General features: G+C 40.5%; 1 protein-coding gene across 2 annotated transcripts in view; it reads left to right on the top strand.

Annotated features, from left to right (window-relative positions):
* Positions 1-18,475, top strand: part of si:dkey-177p2.18 (phospholipase B1, membrane-associated) — a 71,660-nt gene that overhangs the window by 9,653 nt on the left and 43,532 nt on the right. For both annotated transcript variants that reach the window (XM_043698463.1, XM_043698462.1), the window contains exons 4-7: positions 5,262-5,320; positions 9,301-9,368; positions 9,487-9,530; positions 16,603-16,723. In XM_043698463.1, the coding sequence (XP_043554398.1) occupies positions 5,262-5,320; positions 9,301-9,368; positions 9,487-9,530; positions 16,603-16,723 (292 nt within the window). The remainder of the gene's footprint in view (positions 1-5,261; positions 5,321-9,300; positions 9,369-9,486; positions 9,531-16,602; positions 16,724-18,475) is intronic.

Here is an 18,475-nt window from a genome sequence, read left to right as displayed (position 1 = left end):
CAGTGCTGTGATCATTAACACCTTCTCCTCTTGTTTTCCTTCCCTATCAAAATACCTTTTGAGCACATTCACATGGCAGACTCTATGAGATTTCTTCCTGTCTGGAGTCCTTATCAAGTGGTTCACCTCATTCATTTTTCTCTCAATTTGTTAAGGTCAACTAAACCTTGCTTTTAAAGGCTCACCTGTTACTGCAAGTAACACCAATATCTTATCCCCAATTGCAAAATTGTGGATTTGTGATTTCTTATCCACTTTGAGGTGGCATGGTGACTCAGTGGTTTACACTGCTGCCTCATAGCGCTAGGGACCTGGGTTCAGTTCCCGCTCTCAGGCGACTGGCTGTGTGGAGTTTGCACATTCTCCCCGCGTCTGCGTGGTTTCCTCCGGGTGCTCCCATAATCCAAAGATGTGCAGGTCAGGTAAATTGGTCATGTTAAAATGCCCATAGTTTTAGGTGCATTGGTCTGGGGTAAATATAGGGTAGGGCAATGGGTCTGGGTGGGTTACTCTGTGGAGGGTCGGTGTGGACTTGTTGGGCCAAATGGCCTGTTTCCCTACTGTAGGGAATCTAATCTAATCTTCCTGTTTCATTGTATGCTGTGATACTTATAAATGCCAGCCAACTCTCCAGCTTTATTTAATCGTTCTCTAAAATGTGACACATAGTCCAAATAGGTGGTCTCTGAAATCTAACTTATTAATTTCTCCTTAATCAATTTTAATGGTGCTGTTATTTCTTGCCCAAAAATTAATTCAAGTGGACTGAATTTGGTTGATTCATTTGGTGCACCTCTGGCCGCGAAAAGTACAATCAGAACTCCCTTATCCCAATCATCTGGATAATCCTGACCGTAAGTCCTCAACATAGTCTTTAGTGTTTGATGCCATCTCTCTAGCGCTCCCTGCAATTCTTAATGGTACGCAGTAGATTTAAATTGCTTTATTCCCAAGTTATCTATAACCTTCTTGAATAGTTTGGATGTGAAGTTTGATCCTTGATCTGACTGGATCTCTATTGGTAGTCCGTATCTCGCAAAAGATTTAAATAATTCTTCTACAACCCCTTTTGCTGTGATGTTGCGTAATGGGATTGTCTCTGGAAATCTAGTTGACATATCCATTGTTATTAATAAATGCTTATTCCCACTTTTTGTTTGAGGTAGGGAACCTATACAATCAATCAAGATTCTTGTGAAAGGTTCCTCAAATGCTTGTATAGGCATTAAAGGTGCAGGTTTTATTACTGCCTGTGGTTTTCCAATTAGCTGACATAATGAGCTTGTACCAGAAGTGTATAGACAACGTTTCAGGAATCTAAGGAGGGACCCTGGTCAAACCTATATTGAGTTCGAAAGGCAAAATTCAACTACATCCTTGTTTAGTTCAGGCCAGTAAAAATGTCTTTATGTTTTAGCCAGTGTTTTCCTCACCTCTAAATGACTTCTAAATGGTAGCTCATGTGCCACTCACAGCACCTCCTTTCTATATCCTACTGGCAAAACAATTTGGTGAATTTCTGCTCATTTCTCATCTGCTTGAATGTGTGATGGTCTCCATTTCCTCAGTAAGATACCATTTATTTAGTAATAACACACAGGCATGCATTCACTCTCCTTCTCTGTAAATGCCTTTTGATATAACTGTTTTAACTCCTCATCTTTTTGCTGTAACTCAATAAGCCTAGCAGAGCTAAAGATACTTGCATGTTTACCTGGTTGCTCCTGCTCTGTCCCACTTATCTGATCAAAAAAGGTCTCGGATAAAACTATGTCAGCTTCCTTATCTGTGCCTTTTGATTTCTCCTGCTTCACCTTGTGCCTCTGTGATCTTGTGACCACACAATCTGGGAAAATTCCTGAATAGGCATCCTTCATTTCTTCAGTTGCCTGCATCTCTACTGCTTTTCAACTAGAGTAGGCAGCACGCCTACTGGTGAATCAGCAATATTATTTGCAAGACGATTGTATTCCTGGACCTGAGAGTTTGTCCAGTACTCTTACCACATTGTCTCCAATCTTCTCTGGACTCTCTAGCCTCACTTTACATAATTGACTACTTTTTTGTCTCACCATGATTTCCTGTTACCAGTACCTTTTCTGGCAATAGACCTTCAGGAGTACATGTCTCCTCATCCTTCAGCATCACAGATTGAGATGCTCCTGTGTCCCTTAATATTGTAACCTCTTTAACTACTACTCCTGGCCTGTGAATAAACTTGTGAATGAACTTTACCCTTGCATGTATATTTTTTAAGCAGGTCTGGCACTTCCTCCTTAACCAACTTCTGATCATCTTGTACACTCTGAGGCAGTTATCTAACTTTCCTTGTGCTTTTTGTTAGTAGTCCAACAAAACTCCTAGGCTTGTCTGGTTTTCTGATATCTGGCTTTCTCCTAGCCCACCAACGTTGATTTCGTGTGGCCTACTTTATAACAATGAAAACACTGGAGCTTTTTAACTTCTTTGTCCCCCTCAAGGGTTTCTTTTTTACCCTGTGGTAAGTTATCCTTATGATCAGCGAGTCGTAAGTTCATGGAATGCCCTGCCAGCAGCAGTGGTGGACTCTCCCTCTTTATGGGCATTTAAGCGGGCATTGGATAGGTATATGGAGGATAGTGGGTTAGTATAGGTTAGGTGGGCTTGGATCGGCGCAACATCGAGGGCCAAAGGGCCTGTACTGCGCTGTATTCTTCTATGTTCTATGTTCTATGTTCTATCTTCACTGAGATCTACCTTTCCCTTTCCACATGAGGATTTCTCTTTGCCCCAGTTTCTATCCCTCATGGACTGAAATTGATTCTGGAAGCCAAACCAAGTTTTATGGACTAGCTCATAATCATCGGCCACTTCAGCTGCTATCCTTGCTTTTTTAACTCTCTGCTCTTCCACATGAGTTGGGATACTTCAGGCAGTGAATTTTTGAATTCCTCCAAAATAATTACCTCTCTAAGAGGTAATTAATAGGTTTGCTTGATTTTTAAAGCTCTTATCCATTTATCGAAATTACTCTGTTTGATCCTTTCAAACTCAATATAGGTTTGACCAGGGTCCCTCCTTAGATTCCTGAAACGTTGTTTATACACTTCTGGTACAAGGTCATATGCACTTAAAATGGCTTTTCTCACGTCCTCATACTCCCCAGGTGCCTCCTCTGATAGTGATGCAAATACCTCACTAGCCCTACCGACAAGTTTTGTTTGGATCAACAAAACCCATACTGCCACTGGCCACTGCATTTGCTTAGCAGTGACGAAATGATATGAAAAAGGCTTCCATATCGTCCTCATCAAATGTCGGCAATGCTTTAAGCCTAGTTTCTCACTCGGCTGTTGACCACCAGGGGCTTGCTCCTCCTCACTCTCTTTCTCACTGTGCCTATGCTCAGCCTTTATCTCCAGCCTTTTACTCTGATTTTCCTTTTTAAGTGTCAATTTTTCAAATTCAAATGCTCTTTCGTTTTCTTTCTCTTCGGCTGCTCTCTCTTTTTCTCTCTGTTCTGCTGCTCTCTCTTTTTCCCTCTCTTCTGCTTTTAATCGTAACTCAAACTGTTTTATTTCTGCTGCCCTTATCTCTCGCCTCTAACTCAAGCTGCTTCATTTGCAATTGAATTCTTGCTATCTCTATATATTCTGATGAATTCTCCAGCAAGTTTAAATGCTGAGCTACTGCTGTAATTGCCTCTTCTTTCCTCGCAGAAGCAGGCAGTTCCAATTCCAGCTTCTCGGCTAATTCCTGCAGCTTGGTCTTATTCACTTTTTGCAAAATTTCCAAAGTCACCGCATCCACATCCAGAAAACTTTTGGCGACTGAAAGAGCCATTACTATCCCAAGCTTAGTCCACCCAACCAAACCAACACCTAAAACAAAGATACCAACACCTACCACTCACTGTTTAAAATCCCACAAAGAGCCCCCAATCTGTTATGGTCTAGGCCAGACCACTCAAAACACTCTTGAGCAGATAACCCAGACCATAACTTTACAATTTGTGTTGGTAAGTGTACAGTAAAAATTAAGTTGGCTAGGCTGATTACCAGGTTGTAAAACAGATGGAAATGTATTCACAAAATTACACAATGAAACACCAAGAGCAGAATAAAGAACCCCCACAGGACTCAGTCCATCCAATCTAGACTTAATTATGCTGTTCTGAATATACACAACAGTCCCAGTAAGCAAACCCTCTTAAACAACAGTTAAAAAATGGAACAGATGCTTACAGGTTGAAGTTAGAAGGACAGAAAGAAAGAGAGGGTTTTTTTTTTTAGCAACCTGTTTCCACACAGCTCACTGTTGAACTCCCAATTAGTTCTGGACTGATCGGCTCAACTAGAGAACTGACCCACTCCCCTTTTGTTATATTGGTCACTTCTAAAACATAGCCACTTTGGCCTTAGGTCTCATCTGTTTACAAATAAATAAAAAGGCCTCTCAATGCCCTTTAATCTCCATACCAAAGCAATCTAATCAGAACTGGGAGAGTTTTATGATCCCTCTGAAAAACATCAAGGACACAGTATCCTTGAGAAACAGAACAGCTTTTAGAAAAATGGGACCAGCTTTGTGCCACAGAGAGTGTTATACTAGAGTCGATAATACGTGATGCTGAAAAAAGCACAGCAGGTCAAGCAGAATCAGAGAAGCAACTTTTCGGGCAGGACCCTTCATCAGGATTCAGAATGACAAAGAGTGATGCTCGTCCTGTAAATATATGCTATTGCTTCCTCATATAAAAACTGCAAGTGCTGGAAATAATCATCATTTGGAGAAGAAACATCAGACTGGACTCAAAATGTTCTTTGATTGACTCTTTGTAAATGCTGCCAGACTGGCTGAGTATTTCCAGCATCTGCATTCTTTCGATTTATTTATTGGTGCCTGCAATATAAATTACATTACAGTTGGGAGCAGAAGGTTGCAATTTTTTCCTAGATTAAGTAAAATTTCTATCTGCATTAGAGTGTGAAATATTTTTTATCACACTATTAATGTGTCTGTGCACTCTTTATAACCAGTTGTATATTGTTTCACTTGAGAATATTTGTCCAATTCTATTCTTTTTGCTTGAAATATGGCAGTGTTAGAGAATAGAATATTTTGAATTTTCACTCAAGTGTCAGCATTAAACAGTTACTGATCAGCTGTACTGAAGCTCTACATCAAAGCTGTTAAAGCTATAATTATAATAATTTGTTGATTTACAATTGTTATTCTAAATGAAGATTTTTAAAAAGATATCTCCTCTTTCTGATTTTTAGTTCACACTTTAAAGCCAGCAGATATTAAAATAGTTGCTGCTTTGGGCGACTCTCTGACTGTAAGTCACAATGCTTGAAAATTGCACTGTTGTGAATCTGTACTTGTGTGTGAAAGGAATGCAATTATCAAAATGGACTTTGCTTGAAGGTTTGTTTTCAGACGTTTTATCACCATACTAGGTAATATCATCAGTGAGAGTCTCCGGTGAAGAGCTGATGGTATGTCCCGCCTCTCTATTTATAGGTCTTGGTTTCTTAAGGTGAGTGATGTCATTTCCGGTTCTTTTTTCAAGGGAAGATAGATAAGGTCTAAATCAATGTGTTTATCGATAGACTTCTGGTTAGAATGCCATGCCTCTAAGAATGCTCGTGCATGTCTTTGTTTCACCTGTCCTCAGATGTGTGTGTTGTTCCAGTCAAAGTGGTATCCATCTTTGTCTGTATGCATGGCAACTAGTGATAGTGGGTCATGTCACTTAGTGGCCAGGTGGTGTTCATACATCCTGGTGGCAAGTTTCCTGCTAGTTTGTCCGACAAAATGTCTGAAAACAAATATTCAAGCTCAGCAAAGCTAACTTACATACTTATCATCAACCTGAGTTACAAATCTTCTGAAAAATCATTATCAAAATGAACCTTCAAAAATTAGGACAATAGGTCATTTTAAAAAGACTACTTTAAACAAATACTTTAATATGATGTGGGTATTACTGACAAGGACAGCATTTGCTTTGCATCCTCAATTGCCCTTGAGAAGGTGGTCGTAAATTATTTTCTTGAACCACGGCAATTCATCTCATGGAGTACCACCAGTATGGCAGGAAATTCCAGGATTTTGATTCCAAGACAGTAAAGGAATGGGCCTGCTGTTAGAATATTAGGCTTGGAATGTGTTTGGCTTGGAATGGAACTTGCAGGCGATGTTGTTCCCAAAAGTTCATCACTCTTGTCCTTCTACGTGGTATATTTTGAAAGCAAGTTATGTAACCAAAATGCAGAGTTTTCAAGGAGGAATAATGCTTGGGAACAACATGTTCTGATAACTCCGCTGCAATGCCAGAGATTCATCCTTGCTCCCAGGATACATGAACACCAATTGGCCACTGAAAGACATGACCCACTATCACTATTTTCCATACATACAGGCAAAGATGGACACCACTTTGACTGGGACAACACACACATCACAGCACGGAAACAGATACTTCAGTCCAACACATCCATGCTGACCGGATATCCTAAATTAGTCTAGTCTAATTTGCCAGCATTTGGTTCATATCCCTCCAGATCTCTTTTAAATGTTGCAATTGTACCAACCTCCACCACTTACTCTGACAGTTCTTTCTGTACATGCACCACCCTCTGTGTGAAAAAATTGCCCTTTAGGTCCCTTTTAGTTTTTTCCCCTCTCACCTTAAACCTATGCCCTCTAGTTTTGGACTCTGGGGAAAAGACCATGACAATTCACCCTATCCGTGTCCCTCATGATTATATAAACCTCTTTATGGTCATCCCTCAGCCTCTGGCGTGCCAAGATAAAAAAGCCCCAGCTGATTCAGCATTTCCCTATAGCTCAAATTCTCAAAGAAGTCTGTGTTGAACTGGTTGTTTTACATACTACTTTCTGTCATTACTGCACTATCCACATAATGTTGCATTCGATGTGTCAGCAATAACACTGCATGGTTAGCGAGTAAGTTGTCATGATGGCTTTATATTCCTGGGCTAGTAACCCAGAAAGTTCAACTAAAGATATGAGTTTAAATCCCTGTTGTGGTTCTGTTTGCCGAGCTGGGATTTTGTGTTGCAGACGTTTCGTCCCCTGTCTAGGTGACATCCTCAGTGCTTGGGAGCCTTCTGTGAAGCGCTTCTGTGATGTTTCCTCTGGCATTTATAGTGATTTGTATCTGCCGCTTCCGGTTGTCAGTTCCAGCTGTCGGCTGCAGTGGCCAGTATATTGGGTCCAGGTCGATGTGCTTGTTGATGGGAATTCCTAGAGGCATGGCACTCATCCACTGATTCAATCAACAAACACATCGACCTGGACCCAGTATGTTCTATGGAGATGCTAGTGAAGGAGGTTTGTTGAAGTGTTTCAATTGTGTGCCTATTTTTCATCATGCACAGTTCTGCTGGAGATGGGGAACTGGGTGGAGATGAGGGAGGAGATCTGGGTCCGGGGAATTGGGAGAGTTTGAGATGCGGGGGATCACACCTATTCTGTGGAGTGTGGACACACAGTGACACAGCAACGTAGAGCATCTGGAACTGTGTGCGCCAATGGTGCTGGCACAGTTGCCCCACAGTTTCAGCATCAGCAAACATTGCCAAACTTTAAATAAGAATAGAATTTCATTTGTGCCTTTTAAAAGACAAAGGTAGAATAAAATAGCAGGGGAGGTGATGCCTTAATGGTATTATGGCTGAAGTATTAATCCAGAGACCCAGGTAACATTCCGGGGACCCAAGTTCAAATCCTGCCATAGAAGATGGTGGAGTTTGAAATCAATAAAAACAATCTAAGAACTAAGCCCATCTGGTTCATTAACATCCCTTACAGAAGGAAACTGTCATCCTTACGTGGTCAGGTCTACATGTGACTCCAGACCCACAGCAATATGGGTAACTTTTAACTGCCCTCTGAGATGGGCAATAAATGCCCCCAATACCCACATTCTACAACTGAATAAAAGAGATGGGTAAGCAATCCTGAAATCTTAACTATTAATCAGGAGAATATGAGATCAACTTTTGTCACGGCCGTTTGATGTTTTGATCTCTAGAAATAAAAAGCTGGAAATAGTAAATAAAATAGCGATTTCAAAGTCTTCATATTGTCACAAAAATCTTATATTGTTTACCTGAGGAAGGAAAACTGTCTTTCTTTGGTTGGTTTCATGATAGGCCCATGCCGATATGATTGACTCTGAACTGCCCTCTCAAAAGGCCTGGCAAACTTTTCAGCTGTATTAAGTCTTTACAAAGGATCCTATATACAGCCCAGAGCTGAAAATGTGTTGCTGGAAAAGCGCAGCAGATCAGGCAGCATCCAGGGAACAGGAGAATCGACGTTTCGGGCATAAGCCCTTCTTCAGGAATTATATACAGCCCAGCCCATCCATCTTCCAGAGCAACTAGGGTTGGATAATAAATGCTGCTCTTGCCAGCAAATGCCTTGACTTGGATTGTGAAACAAGCCATGGGTGAATACTTCTGCAATTTGATAGATGTCAAGACAAAATTTGATATTCAGTCTCTAAAATTATGATTTAAAATTCTTGGTATCTAAATGCAAGCTGACTTATTCAATTGTTATGTGACAGTGATGCTGATTGTAACCATCTACAATCCCCAAACAGCACAATTTATGACATTTGTAGGAGAATGGAAATAAAAACTACAGCTGATTACTAACCTTGAACTAGTCTGAGCTGCAAAACAAATGTTATCCATAATAATTTTCTGCATAAAAAACCTTATATTGAATGTTATAAGTGAAAGTCAGGGAAAATGGAAATTAATAGGGCAAAATGTATATGTAAATGTAATTATGTTACAAGAGTTTAGGGTGAGAGGGGAAAGATATAAAACAGACCTAAAGGGCAACTTTTCACGCAGAGGATGGTATGTGTATGGAATGAGCTGCCAGAGGAAGTGGTGGAGGCTGGTATAATTTCAACATTTAAAAGACATCTGGATGGGTATATGAATAGGAAGGGTGTTTGGAGGGATATGGGTCAGGTGCTTGGCAGGTGGGACTAGGTTGGGTTAGGATATCTGGTCGGCATGGACGGGTTAGACCGAAGGGTCTGTTTCCATGCTGTACATCTCTATGACTCTTTGCTCTATGTATTCTATGTCAGCCTTGTCCTGTCTTGTTATGAGCAGTTTTTTTTATCATTTTGGGAGGATGATTTTGTAAATATCTGCTTCAAGAGTGAAGGCACAGTGTCACGTATGGAGTCTCTCAAGATTTTCAACGTAGCGCAAATGAAAAAATAACACCTACAATCATGTTAAATAATGTTTCTTTTCTTAGACTGCACTTGGTGCAAATGCTACAAATGTGTTACAGTTACCGATTGAATATCGACATGTTTCTTGGAGGTAAGTTCAACTGAATTTAGCAAAGTGATGTGAAGTAGTGATAAGTGATTTGAGTATGAATTTTCTTCATGTTTTGAGAATATTACAGTAATCGTTAAACCTATTGATTTTCTTATAGTATTGGTGGCTATGGAACATTCAGTGCAGTCATTACCCTTCCAAGTAAGTATGAAGATCCAACTGCGTCTCCATGACATTGAGCCAAGTTCCTTTGTTATCATTATCTGGGACTCCTGTGTAATAGTAGTGTCTGAGAGTTGGGTTATATAGATTGCAGGGGAGTTCATAATTGATAAACATTATCTTTTACTTAACATGGTAATTACTATGTATGAAATAAGACAGCATTTCCTGTTAAAATGTGCATCATCAAATCTTATCAAAATTAGTGAGTCTATAGGATGAACAGGGAGAGAAGAAACAAAGGGATTGTTGTGATTCTAATGAGTTCAGCCAGGCAGACCTCATAGAATATGAGTTCACTGATTGGGGCTGTTAATCTTGTCTAATCAGAGAGCCCTGGATGACAGATGTAAGCAGGAATGTTATTGTAAAAACAAAACAAAAGTAGGAATGTTCTCACATCTGCACACACACAACATGGGTGCTGGGGAAAAGAATAAGCACTATTAATTAGGCGGTAGTAAGGGGAAAAAAGGAAAAAAGCAAAAAAAAAAAGCAGGAATGTTGGGTGGCACTAGAGCTCAGTAATTAGCACTGCAGCCTCACAGCGCCAGGGACCTGGGTTCGATTCCAGCCTTGGGTGACTGTCTGTGTGGGGTTTGCACATTCTCCCTGTGTCTGTGTGGGTTTCCTCCGGGTGCTCTGGTTTCCTTCCACAATCCAAAGATGAGCAGGTTAGGTGGATTGGTCGTGCTAAATTGCCTGTAGTGTTAGGTGCATTAGTCTGGGGCAACATTGAGAAATAAGGGAATGGATCTGGGTGGGTTACTCTTCAGAGGGTCAGTGTGGACTTGCTGGGCTGAATGGCCTGCTTCCACACTGTAGGGATTCTAAGTAATGAAGAACCACTTGAAAAGAAGAAGGGGAGATTGTTTTAAAAAAAATAAAGGAGTATCAGACATCCTGATCACTCTGACTGCTGGCTCTGAGGGAGGTGGATCAGTGTCAAGGACTCTCCACTCGTAGATAAAGGATGACGTGGTGATGGGATACCAGACTCTATGAAGTTATTTCAGTGACAAAGAAAGACAAACACAGAGCGAATAAAATAAGAGCAGAACTTATGTTAAAAATGCTTTATTAGCCCGTCCTAAAACCCCTCCACCTCTCTCTCACTTTCCTCATTAAACACATTCCTTTAAAGCTAAAAAAAAAAAAAAAAAATGCTTTATTAGTCAGCAAAGATAACTGTTGCCCATTGAGCATGCATAGATAGTCAGCCATCCATTTGCAGATGACAATAGTGACTCTAGCATTTGCAGCTCTAGCCTTGGCTGGAAACAGCAACAAGACTGTGGTGGGTTGCAGCAATTGCAAGGAGATGTCCCTGGCTGTGATAAAGAAAGCTTTGGCAGGCGATGTGGTCAGAGTGGAGATGTTTCAATCCCAGGCCATGCTCCATATCAGGAGGAAGGTGGAGAAAGGCTCAAAATCATTAACGGGCAAACTGAGAGGAAAGTGGTACTTAAGATGAAGAATCAAACAGGCAGAAAACAATGAGAGAAAACAACAGCCAACTTTTTTTTAGCAGTTGGAATAAAATCTGAAGCCAAAGACTCTTTTCAGAGACACCACTTTTCTCTGAACAGAGCTGAACCCTAATAAAATGATCACTTTGGGCTCATCCAGATTGGGGTTGTGTCAGTTGGTGAGAGAAAGAACATGCCCAGTCTTCACATTGAGAGTACTATATATATCATGTTGGGTGGCACTGTCACCATGCTAAATGGGATGAACTGTGATGAGGTGAGCTGCTCTTCACATCAAGGCCCTTTTGACTGAGTGTAGCATTGAAGATCCCGAGCCAAATGGAGTCAATGAGAATTGTGGGAAAGCTCTCCACTGCTTGGAGTCAAAGCAGGTAATGATACTGATTATGGTTGTTGGAGGTCAGTTATCTCAGCTCCAGGACACCTTTACATGAGTTCCTCATGGCAGTGCCTTAGACCCAACTAGTTTCAGCTTCTTCATTAATGACCTTACTCCACCAAAAGTGGGATTTTGTTAATGATTGTACAATGCATAGCAGTATTTGTGACTCCTCAAAGGCAGCCCATGAGTAAAAGCAGCAAAATCTGAACAGTGTCTTGGTTTGGGATGACAGGTGACAAATAACATTCATGACATGCAAGTGCCAGGCAATGACCATGTCTAAGAAGACAGAAATTCACCAACATTCTTTGAAAGGTACTACTTTGTCTGAATCACCAACGATCAACATCCTGGGGATTACCAGAAACAAATGAGCCATAGCTGTAGCTGTGGCTACAACAGGATAGGTGCTATGCTGATGATAACAATGCCAGTGGTGATGGACTACAATAATAATGAAGTGGTTGCTGAGGTCAGTGTGATGAGCAGCAGTGAACAATTCACTTCCTGACTCCTCAGTGTCTGTCTACCAATTGCAAGACACAAGTCAGGTGTGTGATGGAATACTTCCCACTTGCCTGGATGAGGTCCATCAACACTCAAGAAACTTGATGTCATTCAGGACAATGCAGCCTGCTTGATTGACATCACATTCACAATCAGCCATTCCCTCCACAACTACAATCCATTAGGCGCAAAGTGCACTATCTACAAATACACTGCAGAAATTCTCAATGGCTCATTAGACAGCACCTTTCAAACCCAACACCATTTCCATCTAGAAGGATACAGGCAGCAAATACATGGGAAGAACACCATCTGCAATTTTCCCTTCAAGACACCAAGACTTGAATAAATATCGCTGTATCTTTGCTTTCACTATGTCAAATCCTGGACCATCCTCTCTAACGTCATTATGAGTGTACCAATGGACTGCAGCAGTTCAAGAGGCAGCTAGGGACTAGTAGCCAGGGATACCCAAATCACATGAAAGAATTTTAAAAATTAACACAGTATCAAATACTGCTGATGCTGAATTCAATTTAAATTTAATATTTATTAAATCATCAAACTGTCTGCCATAGTAAATCCACACCTAAGGCTTCCAGCCTCATTCCTGATGAAGGGCTACTGCCTGAAATGTCGATTTTCCTGCTCCTCGGATGCTGCCTGACCTGCTGTGCATTTCCAGCACCACTCTAATCTTAACTGCCATAGAAAATGCATCTGGCAGATATTTCACTTGCTCATTTGTGCTTGCTTGTTAGATATACATGTTAGATTTTGTGGAAAGCATTTTATGTTCAAAAAGAACCGTTTCCATATGGCATCATGGCATAGATGCCCTCTCAAGAACCGATGCAAAAAAAATGTGGTCATAATAAGGCATGGTCTAGTTGGCGGGATAAATATTGTTCCCTGCAGTTGCAACCAATCCAAAGATGATGTTGCCTGGCCAATGTCAAGGTTGAAGTCATTTCACAGCTGGAGAAGAAATTGAGAGAGAGAGAGAGAGAGGAAGCTTCCAATTACTATGGTCTAAATAGGACACAACTACATAAATAGAAATTAATTGTATTCTATGAGAGTGCTTGAGGAGTTAGGATCCAAATTAAAAAGCAGAACTGCAAAGGTAATAAAATTTTTGATTGTTAGCTGAGCTATGCACTATTGCCAGAGGGGTACTGTGATGCTGTCTGGGAATAAAATTTTCATTGTGGTCCTGGACCCTTACTTAGCCTTTCCTGCAATTGAACATTCAGTCCACGGTGTATCCAGTGTTGACACAATAACTGTTTGTAAAGAACAAAGTATGGTGTCTTGCTAATATTCTGATGGCACTTCAGGAAGAAGGCTGCTCATATCTGATCACAAAAAAGTTAAATTATATTAAAGTACCTTGAAACCAACATGAATATAATTCTCAAATGATTAGTGTGTCAGAATTGCGCAGTGTTAAGAAGAAGGTAGAATATTAAGTTTAGCTTTTACTTTGTAGTTTGTGTGTTATAAAGATTTTTTGCAGTTGTTCTTGTCAGTTTGGTGCTAAGAAGTCTGGATGCTTCTTTGATTGCATGCCTTTTTAATGATTTAAATTTCCCATCTGGTATCTATTTGTTCAGTATTAACATCAGCTGGGATCATGACAAAAAAAACTAACAAATGTTGAAATGTGACCTTCACATTTTTGCCTGAATTGTGTAAGCTTTGTGCCTTTGTGTTTGGAGAGGGTCATCAAATTGCTCAGATGATCATATGTATTTAACCGGTGTTCAAGGCAAGTGTCTGTTCTTCCTTGGACCATTGGGTGTAACATTTCATTGATTGGAATTTGCCTTAGTGTAGCCCATGTTTATTAAGGCTGTATGTACCTGAGGAAGATGACTGTCGGTGCCTCTGAGAAGCCGTTCACTTTGTTCCAAAGCTTCTGGTCTCTGGAACTTCGAGGCAACTGTATGACCAAAGATTCACATCAGAATCCTGCAAAGTCCCAACTCACTGAGCCAAGAGGGAATTGCCTGGGAAGTTTCAACTTCAAAAGGGCAACTCCCTTGCTTCCTGGAACCTTTCATGAAAGTCTCCAGTGTCGAGCTAGAGTCAGAATTTTTTGACTGTACAGATGTAATAGTTACCTAGAAAAAGGTAGATAGATAAAATCTAAACTAACTCTTGGTAACTGGAGAACTGACTCACCAATCACTCACACTGACTCCCTGACAGTCAACTCTATCCTGATTCCTTGTCTACACCCACACGTACCAGGCCATCAGCCCCCAGCTATCTGACGACATTCTAGACCTGCCTACTGCTTCACTCATCGACCACCCACCTCACCTACAAACTCAATAACCACTTATTATTCCTTCCACCTACTGCACTACCTATTTATAATCTTACCAAGCTTCAACCTCATACTTGCCATCTCGCCCACTTTCACACTGCCCACCCTCCACTTCAACCTACCTGCTACCTTACTCATCTATTATCTCACACATTTGCCATCCTATCAATCTATACATTTACCCATCTGCGCTTTATTCACCTTGGACCTCACCCTCCATACCCACATAGCCATTTATCTCAACTACCGTACCATCTATCAAACTTCCCATTCACTCATGCATTCATTCACCCATTCACTAACATTTATACCAGGCCTTTAAACCTAGCATATGACAGCTAGTGGCATAATGTGGATGTGCCTCACCTTCACCTTGACTCCAGAGCAGAGCGATGGAGCTGTCTAAGAGACACTGAACTACATTGTTTGTGAGAAAACAAGCTTAGATGGAAATGTGTTGCTGGAGAAGCGCAGCAGGTCAGGCAGCATCTAGGGAACAGGAGAATCGACGTTTCGGGCATTAGCCCTTCTTCAGGAATCCCGAAACGTCGATTCTCCTGTTCCCTAGATGCTGCCTGACCTGCTGCGCTTCTCCAGCAACACATTTCCATCTCTGATCTCCAGCATCTGCAGACCTCATTTTCTCTTCAAAGAAAACAAGCTTAGAAGTCTTAGCAGGAAACATGGAGTTTTTGAATGGACTGGAAATCCTATGGTGATCCATTCCTTGGAAGACCTGGACTGTAAAGGGTTTACTTGCTGAATTATTTTGGTACGTTGCTGAAAGTTGTGTGAAGGTTTCTACTACAAGTTTGAACCATTTAATGTCTTACATACTGCTTGATTGTATAAGAGATATGAGGAAGTGATGTCTTAGTGGGATTATCACTGGATGGTTAATCCAGAGACCCAGGTAATGTTCTGCAGTCCTGGGTTTGATTCTGTCATGGCAGATGGTGAAATTTGAATTCAATAAAAATTTGGAATTAGGAGTCTAATGATAACCTTGAATTCATTGTTGATTGTTACGGAAAACCTATCGAGTTCATGAATATCCTTTAGGGAAGGACAGTATAGAATTTCACCATACATAAGGAGGCCATTCAATCCATCATGTCCGTACCAACTCCTGAATGAACTACTTGGCAAGTTCTATTCTCCAGCCCTATCTCTGTAGCCCTTCAAATTCATCACTTTCAAATTCATCTAGCTCTCTTTTGAAACCTCATGTACATCTATCTCCACCACTCTCCCAGGCAGTACATTCCAAAGCCTAACAACTCTCTGAGCAAACTCTCTATGATCCCTGGAATGGTAGGTCTAACATATGAGGAACGGCTGAGGATCCTGGGATTGTATTCATTGGAGTTTAGAAGATTAAGGGGAGATCTAATAGAAACCTACAAGATAATACATGGCTTGGAGAGGGAGGACGCTAGAAATTGTTTCCATTGGGCGAGGAGACTAGGACCCGTGGACACAGCCTTAGAATTAGAGGGGGTAAATTCAGACCAGAAATGCGGGGATATTTCTTCAGCCAGAGAGTGGTGGGCCTGTGGAATTCATTGCCGCGGAGTGCAGTGGAGGCTGGGACGCTAAATGTCTTCAAGGCAGGAGATTGATAAATTCTTGATGTCACAAGGAATTAAGGGCTACGGGGAGAATGCGGGTAAGTGGAGTTGAAATGCCCATCAGCCATGATTGAATGGCGGAGTGGACTCGATGGGCCGAATGGCCTTACTTCCGCTCCTATGTCTTATGGTCTTATGGTCTTATGGTCAGAGAATGAAAGATTAAAATGTAGATTAAAGTGTGAGGCAGGTATCTGTGCAATTGAAATACCTAGTAGGATCTTGAATAAAGATCCAGTTGAAGGACTACACTGAAAAGGAAGATTATTTCTTCTATTCAAAACTATTCCAGGAATTGTAAGTGATATGATTCTGATCTAGGAAGTATGGATTTGCATACAGAAGACATAATTTACAGTGAGAATTAAAAAAACTAAATTTACTTACAAGTCAGAATAGCTTGGTACTGATTGATTGATCGATTTAATGTTGTCACATGTACCCAGATACAGTGAAAGGTGTTGTTTAGTGTGCTCTTCAGGCATATTGTATTATACAAAGTGTATCTGGGGTAGCAGAACACAGTGCAGAAAGAGCTAATTCATTTGACATTATCAGACTGTGTATTTTATAGACCTGTACTACGTGTTGCCTATATATTATTGTAGTGCATTGATGCCAAAGGCTAGATTCCAACTATGGAGATTTTTGCTTTTCCTCTATCTTTATTTCCAGAAAGTAAGTTTAGAATTTGTTATAATTCCAGATATCTTAAAACTCTTCAATCCCAACATCACTGGCTATTCTAAAAGGAAAACTGTCCACCAAATACCACCAACACTACAGCAGACGGGATTTAACTTCGCAGTGACTGGAGCTAACACATAGTAAGTTCTATGATATCTTGGGGAAATAATAAGTATTGGCTCTAAGTGGAAAATAACCTTAACCATGAATGGTTCCAACTGACTACACTTGATTGATCCATCTACAGATGAACCCATTATCAATGCTTTTGCATTTGCTGAAATAGTACAGCTATGCAGCAAAAGTTTTTTTTTGTACATACAGCAAATTTGGAATATGCTATATAAACTCAATTTTTTAAAAGTTTCTATAACATGGTAAAAAAAACTTGTCAAGGCAGTTTGCAGAGGGTTTGATCTGACACTGTTGAGGAATCAATGGAATATATGTAGGAGAGATGACTGAAGATGAGATAGTGTTTGAGGACATTTTTGAGGATGGAAAAATGTGTGAGGGGGTTTAAGGAGAGAATTCCAAGGGCTGATGCTGTGCCAGCTGAGGTGTCCATTGCTAAGGGATTGGGTGTTGGTGGGAAGAAAATTGAGGATGGGGGAGTGGTGACACAGCCATCTCCAGACTCAGAAGAACAGGAAATGTGAGCCAGGAGGTTATAGGTGGAGACTAGAGGTATTTTCAATTAATTTATTTGGGTTGCGATGTTGCATAAGGTAATGGGTTCGCAAGAGTTAACATTTGAGTGATGCTAAACTCTGCCCAGCCTCATTGTGTCACATAGCTTCTAAGGGGAGAATTATATGGAATCCAGCACAGTTTCTTGATGGAAACACATATATCTTCTCTACATCTTGTTAGTAAATTTCAATATGCCTAACAGTTAATGTGGCCTGCATATGGTTACTATGAAGTAATAAATTACTGATTGTTATCTAAAACAGCCACTTCTGTTGAGACTTATTTATACTCTATCCTCCACCACAGACTACTGACCTGATTCAGAGAATTGTACAGGAAGGTATATTGGTTCCAGTGTTGGTAGCCAGGCATCATAGTGGAGCACCTCGTGGTATCTGTGCTGTGCACTGTTGGATGATAGAACAACAGAAAACTGGGCTACTGGATGAACAGAACTTAATGTATGATGGAATGTAAAGATTGAAGTTTAAGAAAGGAAAAGTGTCATTTGTTTTATTAAAGAGCAACTCGAGGAACAATTGAAAAGTTTTAAAATTATAAACTTGCTTTCTGCAACATTTTTAACAGTAAAACAAAAGCTCCACAATTTTCACAAAAAGTATTAGTTAAAAACAAACATTGTGGTAAGGAAGGAGTTATTGGAGTAGTCAAATGTTTAGTCAAGGAGGTGTAAGGAGGGCCTTCAGAACTACGTCTTGATAATGGTTTTGCCTGCCCTTCTTAATCTCGCCTTTTTCGCAACATTCACATCATTAGCACATTCCAAAGTGTTTGAGATCATTGTTGTAATATTACTGTAGTGTCATTTTTAAATCAATAGCCAATTCATCCACATCAAAGCCCCATAGTAACATTTTTTCCAGTGGGATTGGGTACCTAGATTATGTTTGGATCTTGACCTTGCAGTATTGTAAAACATGTGACAGAGAACTGATTTTGCCTCTTACATCTCTCCTTATGTGGAGGTGCCAGTGTTGAACTAGAGTGGACAAAGTTAAAAAATCACACAACATCAGGTTATAATTCAACAGGTTTATTTGAAAGTTAAAGATTTTGGAGCCCTTCTCCTTCATCAGGTAGCTAGTGGGGCAGGATCTTAGGACACAGAATGTATAGTAGAAAATCAAAATGTCATACAACTGACATGTTGTAGGTCGACTTGAGTGGATTTCTCCAAG

Source organism: Chiloscyllium plagiosum, chromosome 10 (genome assembly GCF_004010195.1).
Source record: "Chiloscyllium plagiosum isolate BGI_BamShark_2017 chromosome 10, ASM401019v2, whole genome shotgun sequence".
Classification (NCBI taxonomy): domain Eukaryota; kingdom Metazoa; phylum Chordata; class Chondrichthyes; order Orectolobiformes; family Hemiscylliidae; genus Chiloscyllium; species Chiloscyllium plagiosum.
Note: the sequence above shows the minus strand (reverse complement) of the source record. Positions and strands in the feature narration are given on the sequence as shown.